Genomic DNA, 24,003 nt, shown 5'->3' with positions numbered 1-24,003 from the left:
TTGAGTGTAATTTTTTTTGTGCTTGCAAAACTTTGCACTTGCTAAATTCTTATTAGTCTGAATTTTTTGGGTTCTTAATGGAAAAAACGGTGCCATAAACAGCCAATCAGAATAAGGCTTTATGGATATGCAGGAACTACGGCTATTTGCATAAATTTCAAGCGACTGCACGAGCAGCCTCCTTTTTTTTGTAGGTTTGAACACAATGGAGGTACTGCTTGAATTTATTTGCTGCAAAGGCCCTTATCACACCTCATCTTTCATCTTCACCAGATTGGTGATTAAACAATGTCACAAATTAACAATCATGTCAGTCAATATGTTAAACCTTTAAAATGTTGCTTCTTAAATAGTGTCACAGAAAACAAGCTACTCATGATCATAAACACATTTAATTTCTACTTGGCATATGACAATGATGTGGTTTAAGAACTGTTGGGTTTATTATATGTATGTGCGTCGCTTTCTTTAAGTTTATACATTATTATATATTGGAAATGCTTTGTTTATATTGACGGTGGAAGGGGTCACTTTGGTGCATCTGCTTGCAGCCCTGATGAGCAGAGGGAAAGGTCCCTATCAAGTTGGATTAGAAACCCTGGCTTCTCGCATGGATTTAAGGACTGTTGATTGTTTGATTTGGATTAAACTCGACCTTTTCCCCAGATACAAGTTCGCAATGAAGACGCTTAAATTGTTGATTGGCGGATGCCTATCAATGAACGTCCGGGATTACTCGCATATTGTTTTAAATTGTAACGCTCGTTTCGCTTAACATAGAATTGTTTTGCCGAATGGAGGCTTGTTTGTTTAATTTCTAATGGTGTTTTTTTTAGTTACAACCTTAATTTTTATTAATAAATACCTGATATGCGATTATTGTTGCAGTTATTTTTGCTTATGCAATTGGATCGAATCAATAACCTTGTAATTGTTTTAATATGAGGCCTTAAATGGGCAGTAGAAAAAGCCGCTCAAGGAGAATCATTTGTGACGAGGACGAAGTAAGAATGGATTCTCTCTCGCAAGTAACACCAGAGAAGTGCAATTAATTGATGTACAAATTAATACTCTTCATGTATTTTTTTATATTAAATTAAAAATAACTAAAAATGAACCTAACGAGCCCAATCAGCAGAGACTTTTAAAACCTGACAAGCCACCCTTAATTTTCCTCATTTTGAAACGTTATTTATTCTGAGCAATGTTGTAAAACAACACATTTCAAATAATTTATTAATACTGACTGCAGTCGCAGTCTCCATTTGTTTTATACGTTTAACATATAGAAATCCATCTAGCCAGTATATGTTGACTTCATAAAACAACCCCATTCCTGAAGAAATATATTTGTGACACAAGCCATTCATTCATTCATTTTCAAAACCACTTATCCTGCTCCAAATCATGGGCCAATAAGTTTTTAGTATGCGTATGATTTTTATAACATGGTATTCACCGAATGTAGAATGGGGTGCATTATACTAAAAAAAATTTAGGAATACAATGATCATTATATTCATACCTGTCATCTAAGTATCCACCCATCATGTCATGAGATACCAAAGTTCGATGTAAGACACTGGACAGTGCAGGTTGTCGTGGTGCCAGAGGAACCACTGCAACATTAAAGTGGTTCACCTCAGTTTGTTTCCATGCCAACAGCTCATCCAAAGTCTGAAGGCTAAAACTAATTGGTTCAGTTGTGTCAGGATCATAGTGCTTCACTGAAAGGAAGGAAGACGGAGTACGAGTTTTTATACAGTACTGAAAGATTGTGCAAATACAACCAAAAACGCTATGAATTTGGTACCTTCTTTTAATGTTCGCATTCTTAACCCAATCTAAAATATTTTTTCATTATCTTTGAGGAAAAAGGCGTGAACAACAACAATACTGGGCATTTTTTTCATTCTTTGACTTCTAAAGTGTTTGGTTCTACTTTGTTGATGATGCTATCAAGTATTATGGTTAAATAAGGGAAAAAACAAAATGGAGGCTTAAAACATAAATAAAACCTGAATACAATGATTTCCAAATCAAGTTAAAACGATTCAATTGAATACAAAACAAAGACGAGATCTATCATTTTCCAAAATAATGGGACGGGTTCATGTCAAACACTTTCTTTTTACAGCTTTTCTTTCGCAAACACAACAACCAAAATACTTTGAAAACTTCCATCCATCTCTACCGCACGTCTCTTCAGTCTCCGCAGTCTTTAGTCAGTGCGACTGGCGGAGCGATCGGTAATATGAAGAAAGTATACACTACTTCTCGTTGGCAAGTGGCCGTGAGTTATCCTATTGCGAGGACATTTGTGTCCATCATTTTCGGAATATTTTGAAGGGAAGAAAACAGCAAAAAATCCTCGATAGGTTGTATCTGAAAGTCAGGGTGGAGGCGGGGCAAATAGAGCCAGAAGTATAAAAACGAAAGGTATAAAAATTTAAAACAAAATCACTATCAAATTTATTTAAAGTTTAGACTAAACATATTTTTTAGAGTCTGCATCGTTATCCAAGTTGCAAAAAGTCTCACCTCTCCTCTCTCCCCTCCGCCAAATCCGTCTAATTATAATACTATTAAACAGATTGTAGTACTATTAAACCACTAGTGTATTACTTGTGTTAACAAAGTAACACTTATGTGTTACTTTGTTAATAGATGGTGATCAGCCACTATGGGATTACAAAAAGGAAAAAGAGGAACGGAATGTAGTAAACCCTAGTAATAGTAAATTTATTTTGTATTGAATTTTGTCGGGACTGAGAAAAGTGGCATAGTAACAAGTTGGCATAGTAACAAGTTGGCATAGTAACGAGATTTCACTGTAACATAGCCAAAATAGTGATTGTGAGATTCAGGACGACACATCCGATCCACGAAAAGATCAAGTGAATTCTCCTAGGCGTTTTCTTAGCTTTGATGCCTTGTAAATACCTGCAAAAAGAGCAGGCTTATTGGAAATGTCCTTAACCCACTGTCCTCATTTGAGGACAGCCTGCAATGTTTTACTTCATGTCAAGGTATTTCCCCATTCTATGTAAATGAAAATGTAGCAAAAATCAAAAACTTGTTATCTTGGATAAGAATGGGTTAAGTTCCTCCTAACTTCTTTATTTTTTCATTTTATTTTAATTTTCTAAATGGCCATAAGTGAGGTAAATTTAGTTTCTTTTTGTGAGGCGAAAAATAGTCTGCTTGCCAAAGGTGATGCTTCAGTGATACATTTTATTGATTTCATATTGCACAGCAACTTTTAGTTTCAAGGCAAATTTATAAAAGAGACGCCTGTCAAAATTTCTGGAGGTTTTATTATTTACTTTTCAGAGGGCAAAGAGGGAGATGCCTTATTTATATTGTACAAAACAACAAAAAATACTTTTAAAAATTATTATATTTGAAATTATTTTCTAATGAAGGGGTCATCGTTTATCTTCAATCTGCACAAAGAAGTAAAGATGGAAATTAGGCATCGACTACAATCTTGCATGTTTACATATATATGTCCATTAACATGAATATGAATATGTTCATTAATATGTGCTCTCCCTTATTAAATAAATCAAACTCAAAGTTCCATAATTGAATAACAAGTAATTTATTTACCTGTTCACAGAAGTTAGTAGTCTCAAATTTGAAAGGAAAAGTATTTTTTTTTTTTTTATGATAACAATTTTTGCTATTTGCCCAGCACTAGTTAGAACTTTAACTTAATTGTCTTTATAGCATGTTAACCCTCACAATGTGCTTTTGATTCATACAGTACCTCAGTGCGATGATTTTTCTTAAAGATTTTCCCTTCAAAGTAACACATTTGAACAAATGTTCCCTCCACCTCACTGGGCGTATGGAGTACCAGTGTGAGCGACATGATCATTGCTCGCTATGGGCACACCAGTATCACACCTGCTATAAGCAGGTGCATGTCAATGTTCCCGCTATTTTTTCATGTAAAACACGAAAAACATAAGTGGACAGAGCTACTGCCACGTAAACGGCGCCATCATGGAGAAAGGGGTAAAATTAATAATAATAATAATAATAATAATAATAATAATAATAATAATAATAATAATAATAATAATAATAATAATAATAATAATAATAATAATAATAATAATAATAATAATAATAATAATAATAATAATAATAATAATAATAATAATAATAATAATAATAATAATAATAATAATAATAATAATAATAATAATAATAATAATAATAATAATAATAATAATAATAATAATAATAATAATAATAATAATAATAATAATAATAATAATAATAATAATAATAATAATAATAATAATAATAATAATAATAATAATAATAATAATAATAATAATAATAATAATAATAATAATAATAATAATAATAATAATAATAATAATAATAATAATAATAATAATAATAATAATAATAATAATAATAATAATAATAATAATAATAATAATAATAATAATAATAATAATAATAATAATAATAATAATAATAATAATAATAATAATAATAATAATAATAATAATAATAATAATAATAATAATAATAATAATAATAATAATAATAATAATAATAATAATAATAATAATAATAATAATAATAATAATAATAATAATAATAATAATAATAATAATAATAATAATAATAATAATAATAATAATAATAATAATAATAATAATAATAATAATAATAATAATAATAATAATAATAATAATAATAATAATAATAATAATAATAATAATAATAATAATAATAATAATAATAATAATAATAATAATAATAATAATAATAATAATAATAATAATAATAATAATAATAATAATAATAATAATAATAATAATAATAATAATAATAATAATAATAATAATAATAATAATAATAATAATAATAATAATAATAATAATAATAATAATAATAATAATAATAATAATAATAATAATAATAATAATAATAATAATAATAATAATAATAATAATAATAATAATAATAATAATAATAATAATAATAATAATAATAATAATAATAATAATAATAATAATAATAATAATAATAATAATAATAATAATAATAATAATAATAATAATAATAATAATAATAATAATAATAATAATAATAATAATAATAATAATAATAATAATAATAATAATAATAATAATAATAATAATAATAATAATAATAATAATAATAATAATAATAATAATAATAATAATAATAATAATAATAATAATAATAATAATAATAATAATAATAATAATAATAATAATAATAATAATAATAATAATAATAATAATAATAATAATAATAATAATAATAATAATAATAATAATAATAATAATAATAATAATAATAATAATAATAATAATAATAATAATAATAATAATAATAATAATAATAATAATAATAATAATAATAATAATAATAATAATAATAATAATAATAATAATAATAATAATAATAATAATAATAATAATAATAATAATAATAATAATAATAATAATAATAATAATAATAATAATAATAATAATAATAATAATAATAATAATAATAATAATAATAATAATAATAATAATAATAATAATAATAATAATAATAATAATAATAATAATAATAATAATAATAATAAATAAAAATAAATAATACATAAATAAAAATAAATAATACATAAATAAATTAAAAATACTAAATAAATTTAAAAAAATAGTTTGGATTTTATTTACTGCGCGCCATATGATTGGTGCAGCGCAAAGAAGACGAGAGTAGTGCGCAATTGCGCACGTGCGCAGCTTAGAGGGAACATTGATTTGTACACCCTATTATAACCATGAATAAAAAAAAGGTGAAAATTGTCAATCAGGGGGCGGCTTATATGCATGAAAGTGTAAAATTCAATGATTTTTAGGTAATTTTAAGGGTGTGGCTTATATGCGAGAAAATACAGTATACAAATTGTGTATTTTTAAGACATCAAAACCAACCTGGTAATGGTGAAGGCAAATAATTGATTACCGCATGAATAGGTTGATGCAGACAAGACTCCATCCTGGATGGAAACAAAAGTGAAAATAAGATATGGTGGGATCCAGATGACTTGCAATTGTTTTGAGAAACATAGACTTCTGAAAGTGGTTCACATCAAACTTCCTTGGGAAGATAGAGAACTTTCAATTGTTATGCGAAACATCGACTTCTTCATGTCTGGCTCACACGAGCTCTCTCGGGAAGATCTGGCAGTCCTTTAATTGTTTTGAGAGCTGAGATACATGTTGTAAAATTTTATGTAAATAAAATGCGAGAGAGAGGCGGCTGACGGCAGAATGATCTCGAACGTAGACGAGTCAGGATCGATTCTCTCTTGCAAAACACCGGTTATGAGTCAGAGGTCCGATATTATAATGTTGAAGGCTGAGCTATAGTCAATGAAAAGCATCCTTATGTAATTCCCATGGTGCTCCAGGTGGTTCAGTGCTGTGTGTAGAGCAATGACGATAGCATCCTCAGTGGACCTGTTTGCTTTATAAGCAAACTGGTGACGGTCAACTGAGGGAAGGATTGTATTCCTGATCGGCGGGAGGCCAACTTTTCAAAGCACTTCATGATCACAGGCGTGAGTGCAACAGGCCTATAGTCATTCAGGCTGTCAATGGTTGGCTTTTTAGCGACATGGATAATGGTCACTGGTGGCAGATTTCAGGCAGGATGGGAACAATTGAAATGTTTGTCAAAACTCCAGCCAAGTGGTCAGCACAGGCTTTGAGCACCTTCACGGGTACTCCGTCGGGGCCAGCAGCCTTCCTGGTGTTCACAGACTGCATTACCAGTCTCACTTCATGTTCCCGAAACTTCAGTGTACTGCTGCAGGGTGGTGGTGGGGGTGTTGAGACTGGGTCTGATTTGGCAGTTTCAAAGTGGACGAAGAAACGGTTCAGTTCCTCAGCTTGTGAGGGATCCACGTTAACAGACATTATTGTCCTTGTAATTGGTAATATGTCGTATTCCCTGCCACATCTTCTGTGGGTTATTTCCTGTGAAGTGATCCTCAATTCTCTTTGTATATGCTGCCTTGGCCTTTATAATGCCTTTCTTCAGCTCTGGCAGCACTGTATTGTACCTTGTCCCCTGACCCGAAGGCGGTGTTAGGGCATTTGATGAGGGCCCGTGTCTCGTTGGTGATCGAGGGTTTTTGGTTAGGAAAAACCTGTATTCATTTATTAACAGTGACGTTGTCCGTGCAGTTTTTGACATAGGAAAGTACAGTGTCTGTGTAGTCCTGCAGGTTGTGGTGTTCGAAAAGTTTCCAGTTGGTGCGGGAAACAGCCCTGCAGCTGAGAAAGGACATCCTCGGGCCAAGTTATTATTATCTTTATTTGTGGCCTTGTTAGCCTCGAGTGGAGTGTATGCGTGGGTGAGGGACAGGCAGAGATGATTTCATCCAGTCAGGTAAGGGAGGGAAGTGGCTTTATAAGCATAAACATAAAGAATAAACATGGTCTAGACTCTAGACTAGAGTTGTGTCTCCTCTAATGTGACACTTCCCGTACTAAATAAACTTAGGCAGAACAGACTTTAAACACGCTTGTTGAAGTCGGCAGCGACAATAAAGACTCCACCGGGTGGTCAAGCTGCTGTTTGTTTACAGCTGCACCCATGCGCCATCTTGGATGGAAGAGTCAATCCATTCATCAGAAAGTGGCTAGGTCTAGCACAGTGCCTTTCCGAAACCGGCTTCTTTGGAAGGAATATACTGCAACTGCCACTGCAGTCAATAAGTCCGGGCTACAGGTGATTGGTCTGAAAATACAACTTCAGGAGCAGGTTAAGAAAGAGTGAGATCAATTCAAATAGGAAATAGGTTTATTACCAGACTACAGGATGGTTGGAGAATGCTCTGACAGCTGTGATCCTCTCACAGCCTGCCTTCCTCGCAATTCTCTCTGAATTAACACTAGCTCAGTCTTTATATAGGAACTATAGGGTAATATTTCTAAGACAGTGATGTAGCACAGAGCTTATGTAAACAAAACTTTGGGCTAATATGGTTAGACATTAGCAGGTTTAAGTTGTATGCAAACATGATTTTTTATAGCTCACACAAACTGCTGCAGCCTAGCTTATATTGCACGTTTCGAACAAACAGTTCCAAAGCGAGTTGGCCATATTCCACAATACAAGGAAACAATTGCAAGGCCAGCTAGTTAGCTATCTTACAATTCGTGGTGCGAACAAACAATTGCAAGGCCACTTAGTTGGCATATCCTACATTCCACTGTCCTAACAAACAATTGTAAAACCAGTTTGGCCACAGTTGCTCGACATGAACAAACAATTATTAAGCCAGTTGGCAGGTCTACCCCAATACAGGCAAGAGAAGTCTAAACTGGTTCTCGAGCTAAGCGAGTCCACTGACCAGTTAGTAAGGAACACCAACATCAAGGTTCCCACTGGCCGGATGTGGATCGTCCAGGCCTTAGGTTGACCAAGCCATCAATTGACTGCAGCATCGGGAGATCATGGGCAGTCCAGGCAGAAAGAGCACGGCTAGGATGGGGAAGCACCACAATTCTGGTCCAAGGCTATTCGTAAGGAGAGGAAGGAGATGGTGGTGGCGGAGGTGACAAGGAACGTTGTCCAAATAAGAATTTTTTCCCCCAAGATGGCGCCGTCACACAGAAGCCAGTGGCAGTAGCTCTGTCCACTCTTATTTGTTTTTCGTGTTTTACAGCCACTCTATCTTTTTTAAATTACATTTTAATATTTCTGAATACATTCCTTTTCACTTTACATTGTACTTTATACTTTTTACTTCAATGATGAGTGATGAGTATATTACTACTTTAGTCCTTTTTTCTGTTTATGTTTCATATGTACTGTTAACGGATACAGTTTTTTATATATATCGCATCTTGTTCTGACCCGGCCCATCTGTCAAATTTTTAAAGTCAATGTGGGGCCGAAAAGTTTACCCACCCCTGATCTACCCAGTCGAGGTTGGCTGATGATGCTACGTCGGGCTATCAACAACACGACTCCTGAGGGACGCACGGGTGAATGGAGGCCACATGAGGAAGGCCATAAAAGAGCTGGGAGAGGAGGCATAGAAGGGCAGCTTTTGGCTCTGGCTGAGAGGGATGGACGGGAGCTGTGGAAAATAACAACAAACCCCAACAACGGCAGCAGGCGGCAACAGAAATAAAAAAATAAAGCAAATATTTTAAATACCTTCAGTTTTCCGCGTAGTCTTGGTCAAGCATAAATGTTGAGAGATTAACAACCCTCTCCTACTGTTCTGTCGTGTGGTCAACAACTTTTGACAGGAGTGCACATTTTCCGGAGGCATCCGCACGACGCGTCCATAATTTGGGCAGTGACGTTCAGTTCTCGTCGCTATATGATTGGCCGAGGTGCCGAAAGGTTCGCCCAAAAAATGCCTGTTTCTAAGCGCGCCAGTCGTTCTTGAGAGTCGTAAAGCGTTCGAAAAGTGCCCCTTTAAATATGCTTATACTATAGCGATTGACGACATCACGTACAGAGATGATTATTTAAAAATATATATTAAAGAACCAATGTGGACACCAATCTTTTTCTCTCTCAGCTCGTGTCAGTGTCCATCTCTAAACATTTAATATAGTTCATCATTTATTCCCATGGTTCAAACCATGGCACCCAAAACAAATCGCGTACCCACACGCTCTAGTCTATAAAATGGGTAGTGTGAAACACATCCGGGGTATTCGAACAGCATGGAATCCGGACCGTACTCGGCCACCTCTGATGACGTTGCACGATCACACGAGAAGACAATTACATGACAGACAAGAACATATCGGACTTCGTTGTTAGAAACGGCGATTACGAGCTAAGCTTCCAATCATGAACGTGCTTTATAAGGTCTGTACAACTAACTAATATGTTATTAACGCACTCACCAGGACATTCAGGCTGTCTGAAAAACGATTTTGTACAAAGTTGTTCGCTAGAGCTCATTGCAGCGCAACGTAAATGACTGAATGCGAAATTCCATTTTGTAAAAGAAATGTAGAGTCCTAATGGCTTAACCTTGTCACTATTTGCTTCGACTGCGTAGCAAAGTCGAATCAAGGATGCGGTGAGCAAAACAATGAGAGTGAAGTACTGGTACACAACTTAAGATTTATTGCCAAAATAATCATACAAATGATAAAAACTGGGACAAAGTTAACTTAATCAAACTAGTCAGAGGGGACGCACACCAAACGAAGAAGCAAAATATTACTCACTCAATCCAACAAGAAACACGAAGAAGTGGAGAATGCTCCTACAACCAGACATGCCCAGAACACAGGCTTTATATACACAGTGGTACCTCGAAATACGATCTTAATGCATTCCGGGACTGAGTTCGTATGTATCTCAAATGAAAGTTTCCCATAGAAATGATCTAAAAACAAATTAATTCGTTCCAACCCTCTGAAAAAAAACACCAAAAAACAGGATATTAGATTGGAAAAACATTTGTACAGTCGAACCTTGTGATACGACCGCTCCGTCATACGACATTCTTGTCTTACGACGAAAATTTTGATCGAATAATTTGCCCGAGATACAATCCAAAGTTTGTGATGCGACTAAAGCCAGGTGGCCATGGCACTGTCTTTTTTGCATCTCTTTCGTGTATAAAATATTTCTACTACCACTGGACGGACTCTGCATTTCCCCACCCGCCCGCTTTTCCCCCACGTTGGTCACATTTACATACCAGGTAAACAATATTACTATGGATCAGCAGAGTTATGCAAAGAAAAGGCGTTGACAATGGACACGGAACGCGAAATAATTGAAAAATATGAGTGGGGTATGCGTTACTTAGCTCGCTAAGCAATACGAGAGGAATACGTCAACCATTTCCACCATCCTTAAGCAGAAGGACGCATCAAGACATTTGCCTTGATTGTCTCCAGGGAAAGTTACATCCCCCAGCAAGTTTTCAACTGCGATGATGGTCTTTTTTTGGAAGAAGATGCCCAGGCCGACATTCATCGTGGCAGAGAAGGCATTACCGGAATACAAACCCATGAAAGCTAGCCTTGTGTGCTAATGCGAGCGGTGACTGTAAAATTAAGCCGCTACCAGCGTACAATGCGGAGAACATGCGTGCCTTCAAGAGACCTACAAGTGATGTGTCGTGCTAATTCTAAAGCTTGGATTATGCGTATTGTGATGATATTTGTGTGCGTCATTATCGAAATATTTTGAATGAGAGGCAAGTTCCAAACAACCTGTTTCATATCCCTGTTTTTAAAATGATCAAACCAGCCACGACTCGCTTTTAAGGGTTCCGCTGGTGTCTTTTTCAGGTGCCTATACAGTGATAATTTTACAATTGGCACACTGCGAGTCCCAGGGATTCGCTTGTCTGAAAACTGTGCGTCCCAGGAAACTTGTCACGAGTCCCAACATACTACGGATGCAAATAAAACATAAACAACGATATATAAACATTCAGATTTAATTTATTTATTATATGGTTTAGGGTTAGGGTTTATTTATCTTTATTTATTTACTTTGCAGCCTTTCCACTTTTCCAGGGCCTTTTGATGGTTCACACTTTTAGCCAGCTGCACTACCATCAGTTTGTGCTGAGTTTCCACTTGCAGCCTGTTTCTTTTCTTTGTGAGGATTCTGTTCTGCACAGAAAAACCTCTCTCACAGCCATTCGTGCATTTAGCTGCCGCAATCAATCCATTTATCTGCTTGTTATCCGTACAAACAGCACAGTACATGAAATTATTTTCCTCGTCATATCGTAACCACGCGAACAGCTGCAACCAAGTCTTTTGAAATGTGCGTATTTTTCCTTGCTTACCCCGTTTTGCTTCATGATCATCGATCGAATCTTCTGCAGTTCTTTTCTTACTAGTTGTATTTTTAACTGCGAAATAACTATCCAGACTGTTTTGCTTTTTCTGAAACATTTTTTATCTTTCTTAGACTATTACGAAACTCTTGCTATCGCATCCTCTCCTTCGTCTGCTAGCGTCTGCTAGTCTCGTTCACGCGAGAATTATTTCGCAAAGATTATGTGGAATAAATTGGTTTGCTATCGGATATATGTGTTTTGGTTTTTTTTTTTTGATGAACATTTCTTTGCGTCCGAAAAAAGCACATTACTTGAAATTGTGCGTCTGGAAGAAAAGCTGTGCGTATCAGACGCAGGACGCAGAGGTAACGAGAACACTGCCTATATTCCGCTGGCTGTTCCGCACATTATCGGTCGCGCTATCTCCAGTAGAAAATCCAACATGTACTCGTACATGTACAGGTGCTCATAGGTATCTTTACACGAGGGAGATTCGGCGAGAAAGACCGAGAGATGCTGTCCTCATGAGCAGCAACCCGGCTACCCGGGCGGGCACATGAACCTCACGTATGATCGTATCTCAAATTTGTCATGGATGTCAAGGCAAAAATTTGCCCGGAATTCTCCTCGTATCTCAAATGTTCTCGTTGAATGTAAGAGAGCAATTGAAAGCCGCCTTCCTCATCTGATGTCAGCATTGCTTGGAGCTCCCATACCCACATTCCGCTTCCTTTGGAGTGGTGCAGAGTTGTTTGTGTATGTTCATAATGTTAACATTATTCTCATCACGGAAACGTGGTTACACCCGCATATCCCTGACGCTGCGGTATCGCTAGCTAGCCGAACACTTTTTCGGAACAATCGTTCAAAAGAATTAACAGGCAAAAGCAAAGGAGGATGACTTTGCATGTTTATACACAATGAATGGTGTTGTGACAGTAAGATCATTGACACTCACTGTTCCCCAGATTTAGAGCTATTAGCAATACGATGTAGGCCCTATTATTTACCGAGAGAGCTAACGGTCGTCATAGTATTGGCTATCTATATACCTCCGAATGCGAACGTTAACATGGCACTTACACTTACAGAGCAAACAGGTCCACTGAGGATGCTATCGTCATTGCTCTACATACAACACTGAGCCACCTGGAACACGGTGGGAATTACGTGAGGATGCTTTTCATTAACTATAGCTCTACCTTTAACACAGTAAAACCGGACATTCCGACTGACAAACTCTCCCACCTTGGACTATCCTCGTCCATCTGCTGCTGGATAAAGAACTTCTTGACCAACCGACCACAAACTGTTAGACTTGGTCCCCACATCTCTTCCTCCATTACACTGAGCACTGGATCCCCTCAAGGCTGTATACTGAGTCCTCTTCTGTACTCCCTGTACACCAGGGGTCTCAAACTCAATTGACCTGGGGGCTGCTAGTGGCAGAGTCTGGGTGAGACTGGGCCGCAACAGGATTCCAACCATTCCATTCCAACGTTATCAAATATCTTTATTTTTTAATGAAACATAATGAATTAAATAAATTAACTTAAAGATGAATAAAAAATAAAACAATCAGTAATTTAAAAAAAATGAGCATATAGTAGATATACAGTGGCTGGCTAAGTAGAGAAAACAAATTATTTTTATTCAAAAGTTTCAAAAGTCTGTATTAACAGCTCTTTAAATTTTAGCTTTCTGAACTTCAATGGAACATTGAACATGAAATATTCTGGACACAGCTTCTCTTACTTCTTGCTGCTAGAGACCTGGCAGCGCTTCTTCTCACATATCTGAGCCACATTTGGTTTGAGGGAGGAAGCAGTGGAGACCTTCAATAGAGCTTGAAGATGCTCATCAATAAGTCTGGACCTATATTTGGACTTATTGAAGTTCAAGGTGGAGAAGAGTTTCTCACACAAGTATGTGCTCCCAAAAAGGCACATGGCCCATTCTTCCTGCCAATCATTGATGGGGCTCCATCAGTTGTTATTCCAACAAAGCTCTCCCATGGCAAACCGCCATTCTCAATGGCATCACACAGCTGATGAAATAACTCCTCAGTGGTGGTATGGCCATGCATTGGAATTACTGTGAGCAACTCCTCCATCACTTCAAAATTGTCATCAACACCACGGACATATATTGCGAGCTGGGCAGTGTCTGTGATGTCTGTGGTCTCAAGAGCCACTGAACATACACTGAAACATTGCGCTTTCTCATACAGTTGATCATAAATGTCACCCGACAGGTCAGAAATGTGCTCTACCATGGTGTTGGCAGAAAGGTTGGTGTGGTTGAACCGACTTTTCTTTTCTGGACAGACATTATGTGCAGCCTGTAATATGCACTTTTTGATAAATTCACCTTCTGTAAATGGATTTCTTGCTTTAGCAATCAGCTCACAAATGGCGTAGCTAGCTTCGACTGCTGCATTACTTTCTTTGGTAGCCTTCTTGAAGAAATCCTGTTGCCTCAGAAGACGTGTTTTAAGACTGTCAACCTGGTTGGCTCTCTCATCTCGCTGGTATTTTTTGTACTCCTCAGTATGTCTCGTAGTATAATGACGTTTCAATTGTATTCCTTGTGCACCGCTACTTTTTCAGTGCAAATGAGACACGTCGGTGTGCCCCGGTGCTCAACGAAGAAATATTGCACTCTCCACTTTTTTTTTTTGAAACTGTCTGTGCTCATCACTGACCTTTCTCTTCACGGCAGGCTTTGAAACAGACATCTCAGGGGCTGTAATATGTGTTTACACTTGGAATGATTCTCGGATTGAACTTTTAACTTTCAGTCGCGCGGGTCTGTGGCACATGCGCACTTTCGCTCTCCGATCGTATTAGATTACGGCAGCTCTCTGAGCCGAGCGGAGTGATCGGCTTCACGGCTTCCCCTCCGCCCAGCTGATTGGAGGAGTGAATGAGTGAGTGAGGCCCTGGACAGCCCGGCCAATGTCCCGCCCTCTGGAGCTGTATACCTCACCGTGATTGGTTCATCTAGCTCCGAAAACAACAAGTGTCATTTATATCAATCTTGCCGGCCGCACGGACATTAATCTTTCATATTAAGACGCGGGCCGAAAATTATCGTCCCGGGGGCCGCAGTTGCCCCGCGGGCCGGGGGTTTGAGACCCCTGCTGTACACCAACCCACCAGTCTAACACCATTACATTTCCTGATGACACCACTGTGGTCGGACTCATCTCAGGAGGGAATGAGTCGGCCTAAAGAGATGAGGTCAACAAACTGTTTTCGTGGTGCTCGGTGAACAATCTCACACTGAACACCACAAAAACTAAAGAAATAATCCTGGATTTTCGCAAACACAGCCCAAATCTGGCCCCTCTCCTCATAAATGGAGTATGTGTAGACAGGTTCCAGTCCTTTAAATTCCTGGGGTTCACGTCACGAATAAGCTCTGATGGTCTACAAACATCACAGCAGTGGTGAAGAAGGCCGAGAAACACTCAGGGTACTTGGGAGAAACAACTTGGATACCAAGGTTCTGATAATCTTCTATAGAACCACTGTAGAGAGCATCCTGGCATACTGCATCACAGTGTGGTATGCTCGAAGCACAGCAGCAGACAAAAAGTCCATGCAGAACGTGATAAACACTGCCCAGAGGATCGTCGGCTGCTCTCTGCCCTCACTGGAAGACATTGCCAGCCCTCGTTACTTCAGCAGAGCCAGGAACATTGTAGGGGATCCATACCATCCTGGTCACAATCTGTTCCAGCTGCTGCCCTCTGGCAGACCCTATAGGTCCCACAAAGCATGGAAAAATAGGCTTAAGGACAGTTTTTTCCCCCCACATCCATCAGAACTCTAAATTTGCGGTAACACAATACATTCCCTTCTGAGATAATATGAATAGATGTTTGGGTGGTGATCTGCCTCCTACTGGCTGACTGAAGGTAAGTGAAAGACGGTGAGAGATAAGTGACCCGTTCGTTGGAGGGTGACGCGAAGTATCGAATGCCAAATTACAATTCCGTAACTATCACTTATTTAGGTCTTTTGCCGAGTAAACGCACCTTATGGAGAAGGATTACCAATTTTGTCATGTGCAGTTTCTGGGTGTGATGACAAGTACGCTTTTGTTGTTGGTGATGACGACGGGGCCTATGTCCGATTATTATTATGTTCTGTCCATCACTTGGTGACATTTTTATACTCCTAAATTTTATCCTGTTTTTATCTTCTTTTTGTTTTCTAGAATGTGTTTAAAAGTCTGGGTCAGGGACTGAAATTCAGATCTATCCACAAGAGTCCTGCATGGAGAAGTCCTCTAATACCCATAGTCATAGAGCAAACGGTCAGTGAAATATTTTCTAGTTCTAATTTGTATTTTATAAAATGGTGCTATTCTTGTTTTGTTTTTCTTTGAAAGGGTGCCTCTTGCTAAATTTGTTCAATTTTTCTAGCTTAAACACTCCGTTATCGCCTGAAACATATCAACATTAATACGCGTACATTTTGACAGGCTATTTCGTACCCTAATTTACAGTGTGTTTACAGTGCTTCTGAAAGGTAACATAGGTTACATTTGCGCAGACCACGTAAAATGTTGGTCATCATCATCAGAGTGAGTTTACTTCTGAAAGAAAATATGTATTATTCGCCCAATAAGAATTTTCAAGGTTACCATGCCTTCAAGATGAAACAATGTAAACAATGGTTGTGGAAAAGAAAGGTGTTATTATTTTGTCTTAAGGTAACCCCTATTAAAAAAAAATTATATACACGTACACACACCACACACACACACACACCACACACACACACACACACACCAAACACACACACCAAACACACACACACCAAACACACACACACCAAACATACACACACCAAACACACACACCAAACACACACACACCAAACACACACACACCAAACACACACACCAAACACACACACCAAACACATACACACACACCAAACACACACACACACACCAAACACACACACACACACCAAACACACACACACAGACACACACACCAAACACACACACACACCAAACACAACAAACACACCAAACACACACACCACACACATACATATATATACATATATATTTTTTTTCTCTGTTTTTTTAAATGTATTTTTTTGTTCAGTGCTGAGTCCTAGTACCACGAGTAGCTTCTGATTTCAGCGTGAATTTTCAAATTTTTATGAACTTAAAAAAAAGAAATAAATAATAGGGGTGACCCTACTTTGTGGATGTATTTTCTTTTTATCAAGGGGCCCACAAATGAGACTGTCCCGTCGCCATGTCCCGTCGCCATGTCCCGTCGCCATGTCCCGTCGCCATGTCCCGTCGCCATGTCCCGTCGCCATGTCCCGTCGCCATGTCCCGTCGCCATGTCCCCTCGCCATGTCCCCTCGCCATGTCCCCTCGCCATGTCCCCTCGCCATGTCCCCTCACCATGTCCCCTCGCCATGTCCCCTCGCCATGTCCCCTCGCCATGTCCCCTCGCCATGTCCCCTCGCCATGTCCCCTCGCCATGTCCCCTCGCCATGTCCCGTCGCCATGTCCCGTCGCCATGTCCCGTCGCCATGTCCCGTCGCCATGTCCCGTCGCCATGTCCCGTCGCCATGTCCCGTCGCCATGTCCCGTCGCCATGTCCCGTCGTTCGGTAGCTCCAACTAGGTTAAGAACCACTGCATTAGATGTAAGTATGTACTTAATTTTATATGTTGTGCTTTTTTATTTTTTAGGGGCGAGGAGAACGAGCATATGACATATATTCTCGCCTACTTAGAGAGAGAATAATTTGTGTAATGGGCCCAGTGAGTGTCCTTCTTTATTGAAGTTTGTGTTTTAGGATATTGTTCAATGATGTTGACGGGATATTCTTTCGCTCCCCATCGAAGATTGATGACGCTGTTGCCAGTCTGGTGATTGCCCAGCTGCTTTTTCTTCAATCAGAAAGCAACAACAAACCTATTCACATGTACATCAACAGCCCAGGTAAGCAATAATGTGTGTATGTGTCTGTGTGTGTGTGTGCCTGTGTACACACACAAGTACACACACACATGCACACACATGTACACACACGTCCACATATACACACACACATCAACATATACACACACATATACACACATACACACACACATACACACACATACGCACATACACACACACATATACGCACATACACACATAAACACACATACACACACACACATGCACACACATGTACACACACATCCACATATACACACACATACACACACACATATACACACACACACACATACACACACACATACACACATACACATACACACACACATACACACACACATACAAACACATACACACATACACACATGTACACACACACACGTACACATACACACGTACACACGTACACACATACACACGTACACACATACACACGTACACACACATACACACGTACACATACACACGTACACACACACGTACACACACACGTACACACGTACACACATACACACGTACACACGTTCACACACATACAACTAGACACGCACACATAGACACACACACACACACACATACACACACACATATACATGCACACACACATACACATAGACAGACACACATACATACACACACTTGTGAGAACCTTTTCAATTCCTCTAGGTGGTGTAGTGACAGCAGGCCTGGCCATTTACGATACTATGCAATATATACTTAATCCCATCTCCACTTGGTGTGTTGGACAAGCGGCGAGCATGGGTAGTTTGCTTCTGGCAGCAGGGACAACTGGCATGAGGCATTCTTTACCTAATGCTCGTATCATGGTCCATCAGCCATCTGGAGGTGCCAGGGTAGGTGGAACCAAATTTTCCAACGACACTATGAAATTTTCTAAAACTGTGACTGGTAAAATATTTGATGCTTCATATGTTACAGTGTAATTCATCTTGTTTTTCAGGGTCAGGCTACTGATATTGCCATCCAGGCTGAGGAGATCCTGAAATTAAAGAAACAAATAAACAATCTATATGCCAAACACACTGGCCAACTGCTGACAACAATAGGTAGGGCTCCAGTTGTTAATCAACACTTTTTTAAATGTTTTATTTTAATAAAAGCTCACAGTTCGATCAATCATAAACCTCTTCATTTTTTCTTCCTTTTCGAGGTGTTTATTTGAAACAAAAATATTATCATGCAATACATTCTTTTAGCATACAAATTAATTGTTCCTTGAGCTAGAAATGCACTTAAAAAAACAAATCACGTCATACACAGAAAACAATTGTGTGGTAAGAATGTTGTATACAGTCCCTTGACTAATGATACACAATCCACAGGTATAATGTGGAAGGATTTTGACATTGTCCAGAGCAATACATTTTTTGTTTATTTATTTTATTGTTTAATATTTCTGGTGAGTTAAAGAGTGGGTCAATTACTAAAGTCTCACAAAAATCCTTTGTTCGCACTGACTGCCTCAAACGGTTGTGCAACCAAACGTGTAAACCAAATGTGTAAACATTGTTTCTGTCCAGGCCTGTTTCATCAATATTTGTAATACTTATTTTGAACAGCAGTTCAAAAATAATGGTTTATCATTATTATCTAATCGTTTATTCATCTTCAATGTGCTTTTGCTCACGATTTACGATTCATTGCATCTCGCTTTACAATTTCACTCACTACACTGGGCTCTAATTGGCTATTTCACAACAACTCTCCATATTTTAACATTAAATTTTGGTTCACCAGCTGGCGTCTCTGGAGCGGGAAGCAGTGCACCATCAACACGGTGTTTGTGGGGATGGGGGGCTGCTGACCTCGACTCGGGATGTTGTAAATCGGTGGTCCGAATATTTAGAAGATCTTCTCAATTCCCCCGACACGCCTTCCCAAGAGGAAGCAGAGCCGGGGGGAACTCTGGGGCGTACTCTCATATCTCTGGGGTTGAAGTGCTTTTTAACCACCTCCAGCGGATGAGATCCGCCCAGAGGTTCTAACGGCTCTGGATGTTGTGGGGCTGTCTTGGTTGACATGCCTCTGCAACATCACGTGGAGATCGGGGACAGTGGCTCAGGATTGGCAGACTGGGGTGGTTGTTCCCCTTTTTAAAAAGGGGGTTGTGTGTTCCAATTACTAGGGAATCACAGTTCTCAGCCTTCCCGGGAAGGTCTATTCTGGGATACTGGAGAGGAGGGGTCTGTCTGGAGGTCGAATCTCGCATTCAGGGGGAGTGGTGTTGTTTTCGTCCTGGCTGTGGAACAGTGGACCAGCGCTATACTCTCAACAGGGTTATTAGGGAGGCATGGGATTTCGCCGAAGCAGTCTACATGTGCTTTGTGCAATTGGAGAAGGCATTCGACCCTGTCCCCCAGGTAGTTGTGTGGGCGGAGTATGGGGTTCCGTTACCCGGGTCCGGTCCCTTTATGGCCATTGTCAAAGTCTGATCCATGTAGCCGACAGTAAGTCGGATCCGTTTCCAGTGGGGGTTGGACTTCGTCAGGGCTGCCCTATATCAACAATTCTGTTCATCACTTTTATGGACAAAATATCTCGTGACCGGACGTTTGGTCGCTGGTATTTTGGTCCCTTTTGGTCGCCGGTCAAATGTACTTGGATATTAAACTTTCTCTCTTAGATATTAAAATCTCCCATGAATATAATTTTGAGAGCTGGCTTCAACAGTAAATCTGTCACTATTTGACCGGCAACAAAAGACTGGAGACCAAACGTCCGAGCACCAAATATCTAGGCACAGCCGTGGTGTTGAGGGGGTCCGATTTGGTGGCCTCAGGATTGCATCCCTGCTTTTTGAAGATGATGTTCTATTGGTGTCATCAGGCCGTAATCTCCGACTCTTTCTGGAACGATTCGCAACTAACTAGAATCAGCCCCTCCAAATCTGAGACCAAGATAATCATTTGGGAAAAAAGTGGCATGCCTTCTCTGGGTTGGGGATCACGTCCTTCCCCAGGTTGAGGAGTTTAAATACCTTGAGGTTTTGTTCACGAGTGAGGGAGGAATGGATCGGTGCAGCGTCTGTAGTGATGCAGACTCTGCACCGGTGTCTTGTGGTGAAGGTGCTGATCCAAAAGGTGAGGCTCTCTATTTACCGGTCGTTCTACGTTGCTACCCGCAACTATGATCGCAAATTGTGGGTCGTGCCCGAAAGAATGAGATTTCGGTTACAAGCGGCTGAACTGAATTTGCCCCGCAGAATGTCGGGTCTCTCTTTTAGAGATAAGGTGAGAAGCTCGGTCATTCGCGAGGGGCTAGGAGTAGAGCCGCTGCTCCTCAGGATCGAGAGGGGCCTGATGCGTTGGCTCGGGCATCTGACCAGGATGCCCCCTGGACGCCTCCCTCGGGAGGTGTTCCAGGCATGTCCCACCGGGAGAAGGCCACGGAGCCGACTTTGGATATGCTGGTGAGACTAGACTGTCTGCCAGCTACCCCGAGAAGGCCCAAGCAACTTTCTCTCTCTATCATCCGCGAACTCTGCATTGTACTGAATGTCTTATTTTAGTATCAAACATCATAACCACCAGTTATTTGTTAGAGGGAGAAAGACGAGTAAAATTTTGACCAAATATTTGTCTTGAGATGCGAGACAAATTTTGATATACGAATATACAGCGTACGCGAGAGCTGCTCATAAGAACATTGTGGGCACTTCTTCTGGTCGCAACTCCCTCGTGAAATGTCTACGAGCACTGGGCGGAGCATTGCATTTGATTTTATTTTAAGAGTACTACTTCCCGGGCGAGTTGGCAAGTGGTCTGGCATTATCCTTTAGTGAAGACATTTGTGTGTGCATCATTTTGGGAATATTTTGACAAAAGCAAACAACCCTTGATATGTTGCATCTGAAAGTCAGGGTGGAGGCGGGACAAATAGAGCCACCCGGGAGAAGAAAGGTATAAAAAATTTAAACTAAATTAGAATAAAATTAAGTGGAAAGTGAGATTAAATTTATTTGGATCATAATCCAAGTTCATTTAAATCTGTTATATTAATAGTGTTGTTACGAGCATGTTGCCGTGCTAAAAGTCCCCCCCCCCCTGTCCCAGTCTCTTTCTGTCCCCCTCTCCCCCCCTTCCGATATCTAATTTTAATAATATTAAACACATTTTCGTACTATTAAACCACTAGTTATTTGTTACTTTGTTAATAGACGGGAAATTTGAACAAATAAAAATATTTTTTCTAACCAATATTCTGTTTTGGGTGTTTTTTCAGAGGGTTGGAACAAATTAATTTGTTTGTAGTTCATTTCTATGGGAAATGTTTGTTTAGGTTACGAGTAAATCGACATAGGAGCTCAGTCCCGGATGCAATAAACTGGTATCCCGAGGTACCATTGTAAATCTTATTTTCATCAGTTCCGCTGATGTTTTTTAGTTGTACTGGGTCCTAAAGTTTCTTATTATTTTAGGGAGAAATTACCATTTAGGTGATCTTTTAAATGTTTTATCTTTTAGAAAATGTAATGGAGCGAGACCGATATATGAGCCCCATGGAGGCCCAGGACTTTGGGCTTATCGACCTGGTTCTCGTCCACCCACCTCAAGCTGGTAAAGATGAGCCTGAGCTGGTTCAGAAGGAGTCTGTCACAGTGGCTAATCCCTCAACAACCCTGGAATCTCCGACACCTGAAAGTGACGCTAAACCGCACATCATAATAAATTGAACTATAAGTGACCATAGCAGTGTGCTGCGTGTTTGTGTAAGACTTTGCTTGCATAATATCACACACTGGCATTATTGGGCATAGTTATCACTTTTTTTTTACCATCTGCAATAGTCAATTTGAGTAAGATAGATGACTACCTAATTAACCTAAAATGGCTACTATTTATAAATGCATACGTTTTGTGTATATATTAATGAATTGCCAGCCGCCTTAATTGTTCAATGTAGTGTAAGTACAAAACAGGGTCTGGAATATGTATACTTTATCTATTAATGCTACACACGACTGTGACAGTGTTTTTGGGTGAAGGAAAGCACTAATCGTGACCACAACTCATGGGAAATACAAAAGCAGAAATAAAAATAGCATAGTATTGATGTTGAAAAGTATTCTGGTTGTTGGTATGACAATGTTTTTTTTCTTTAGTTTTTTTCTAGGGTGATGGGTGGTCTAAACCCCCTCTTATAGTGAATCACAGTTTGCCATTGATTTTGCTAATTGTTGGCTATTTTCATGGTGACATGAATCATGATTAAAACATTCATATTATTTTCAATGAATAAAATAAACTCATTGCCAAACCACGTTTGGCACAAAAAGACATAGTGAATCATAGTTTTTCAGAACATGGTTTTAAAACAATCCATATTTTCGTGACAAAATGTATCAATATATTGAGAAAAAAAGTGCATTCCTTCATTCATCTTCCATACCATGCATCCTCGAATGAGTTGCGGTGGTTGCTGCAGCCTAACCCAGCTGACTTTGGGCAAAAGGCAGACTACACCCTACCTAGACTAGTTGCCAGTCAGCCATGGGGAACAAAGAGAAACAACGACCATACTAACTCACAATCATACCTACACCAGTGGGAATCGAGCCTGCACCAAAGTCAGGCGAGTGAATCTCTACACCACGAAGCGGACAATTTGAAAAATAAAATAAAATTAACATTATCCTCATCACCACTGCTTTAAACAAGGTTAAATTTGGGTGGTTTAGATTTTGGCTGAGGTGAAGGCCTAGTTGCAGTGTTCATGGTTTAGCCACTGATTTTCATTCATTTTCTGAACCGCATCTTTTCGCAAGGGTTGTGGGGGTGCTGGAAACTATCCCAGCTTGGGTGGGAGTACCGTGAATCGGTGACCAGCCAATCACAGGGCACCAGGAAGCAGACAACCAGTTGTGCTCACACTAATACCTAGGGGCAATTTATAGTGTTCAATATGCAAATTCCACACAGTGAGAGATGACCTGGATTCACCCCTAGGACTGTGAGGCCACGCACTAGCCACGCACATCTGCCAGGCCACTGATTTTTATCACTGTTTCCTATTTTCTTGATTCCAAGAAGCTCCAGACCAATAATCACATTACTACATTTGGGCTCAACATAATTTTTATCACTGTTTCCTATTTTCTTGATTCCAAGAAGCTCCAGACCAATAATCACATTACTACATTTGGGCTCAACATAATG

The 24,003-nt window shown here is 38.8% G+C and overlaps 2 protein-coding genes across 6 annotated transcripts in view; one reads left to right on the top strand and one right to left on the bottom strand.

The window, feature by feature from the left end:
* engase (endo-beta-N-acetylglucosaminidase) overlaps positions 1-9,757 on the bottom strand; it is a 46,519-nt gene extending 36,762 nt beyond the window's left edge. The window contains exons 1-3 of one of the 5 annotated variants that reach the window (XM_077734861.1): positions 9,223-9,756; positions 5,982-6,046; positions 1,526-1,727 (exon numbers count right to left, since the gene is read on the bottom strand). In XM_077734861.1, coding sequence (XP_077590987.1) covers positions 1,526-1,727; positions 5,982-6,045 — 266 coding nt within the window. In that variant the 5' untranslated portion in view covers position 6,046; positions 9,223-9,756. Of the gene's footprint in view, positions 1-1,525; positions 1,728-5,981; positions 6,047-9,222 lie in introns of those variants that run through there. The other 4 variants (XM_077734864.1, XM_077734860.1, XM_077734863.1 and 1 more) reach the window with 4 other exon arrangements.
* clpp (caseinolytic mitochondrial matrix peptidase proteolytic subunit) lies at positions 9,724-22,912 on the top strand. Its single transcript, XM_077734865.1, has 7 exons — positions 9,724-9,891; positions 16,064-16,162; positions 17,572-17,643; positions 17,728-17,824; positions 18,494-18,681; positions 18,789-18,894; positions 22,312-22,912. The coding sequence occupies exons 1-7, from the start codon at positions 9,874-9,876 to the stop codon at positions 22,518-22,520; spliced, it is 789 nt and encodes a 262-aa protein (XP_077590991.1). The 5' UTR covers positions 9,724-9,873; the 3' UTR covers positions 22,521-22,912.
* Positions 22,913-24,003: the final 1,091 nt, after the last annotated feature.

This window comes from Stigmatopora nigra, chromosome 15 (genome assembly GCF_051989575.1).
Source record: "Stigmatopora nigra isolate UIUO_SnigA chromosome 15, RoL_Snig_1.1, whole genome shotgun sequence".
Lineage (NCBI taxonomy): Eukaryota > Metazoa > Chordata > Actinopteri > Syngnathiformes > Syngnathidae > Stigmatopora > Stigmatopora nigra.
This window is presented reverse-complemented; position numbering and strand designations above follow the sequence as displayed.

Coding starts and splice junctions, on each gene's coding strand:
- clpp (XM_077734865.1), top strand. Junction 18,682..18,788: donor AGCCATCTGGAGGTGCCAGG/GTAGGTGGAACC, acceptor CTTGTTTTTCAG/GGTCAGGCTACTGATATTGC. Junction 18,895..22,311: donor CCAACTGCTGACAACAATAG/GTAGGGCTCCAG, acceptor TTTATCTTTTAG/AAAATGTAATGGAGCGAGAC.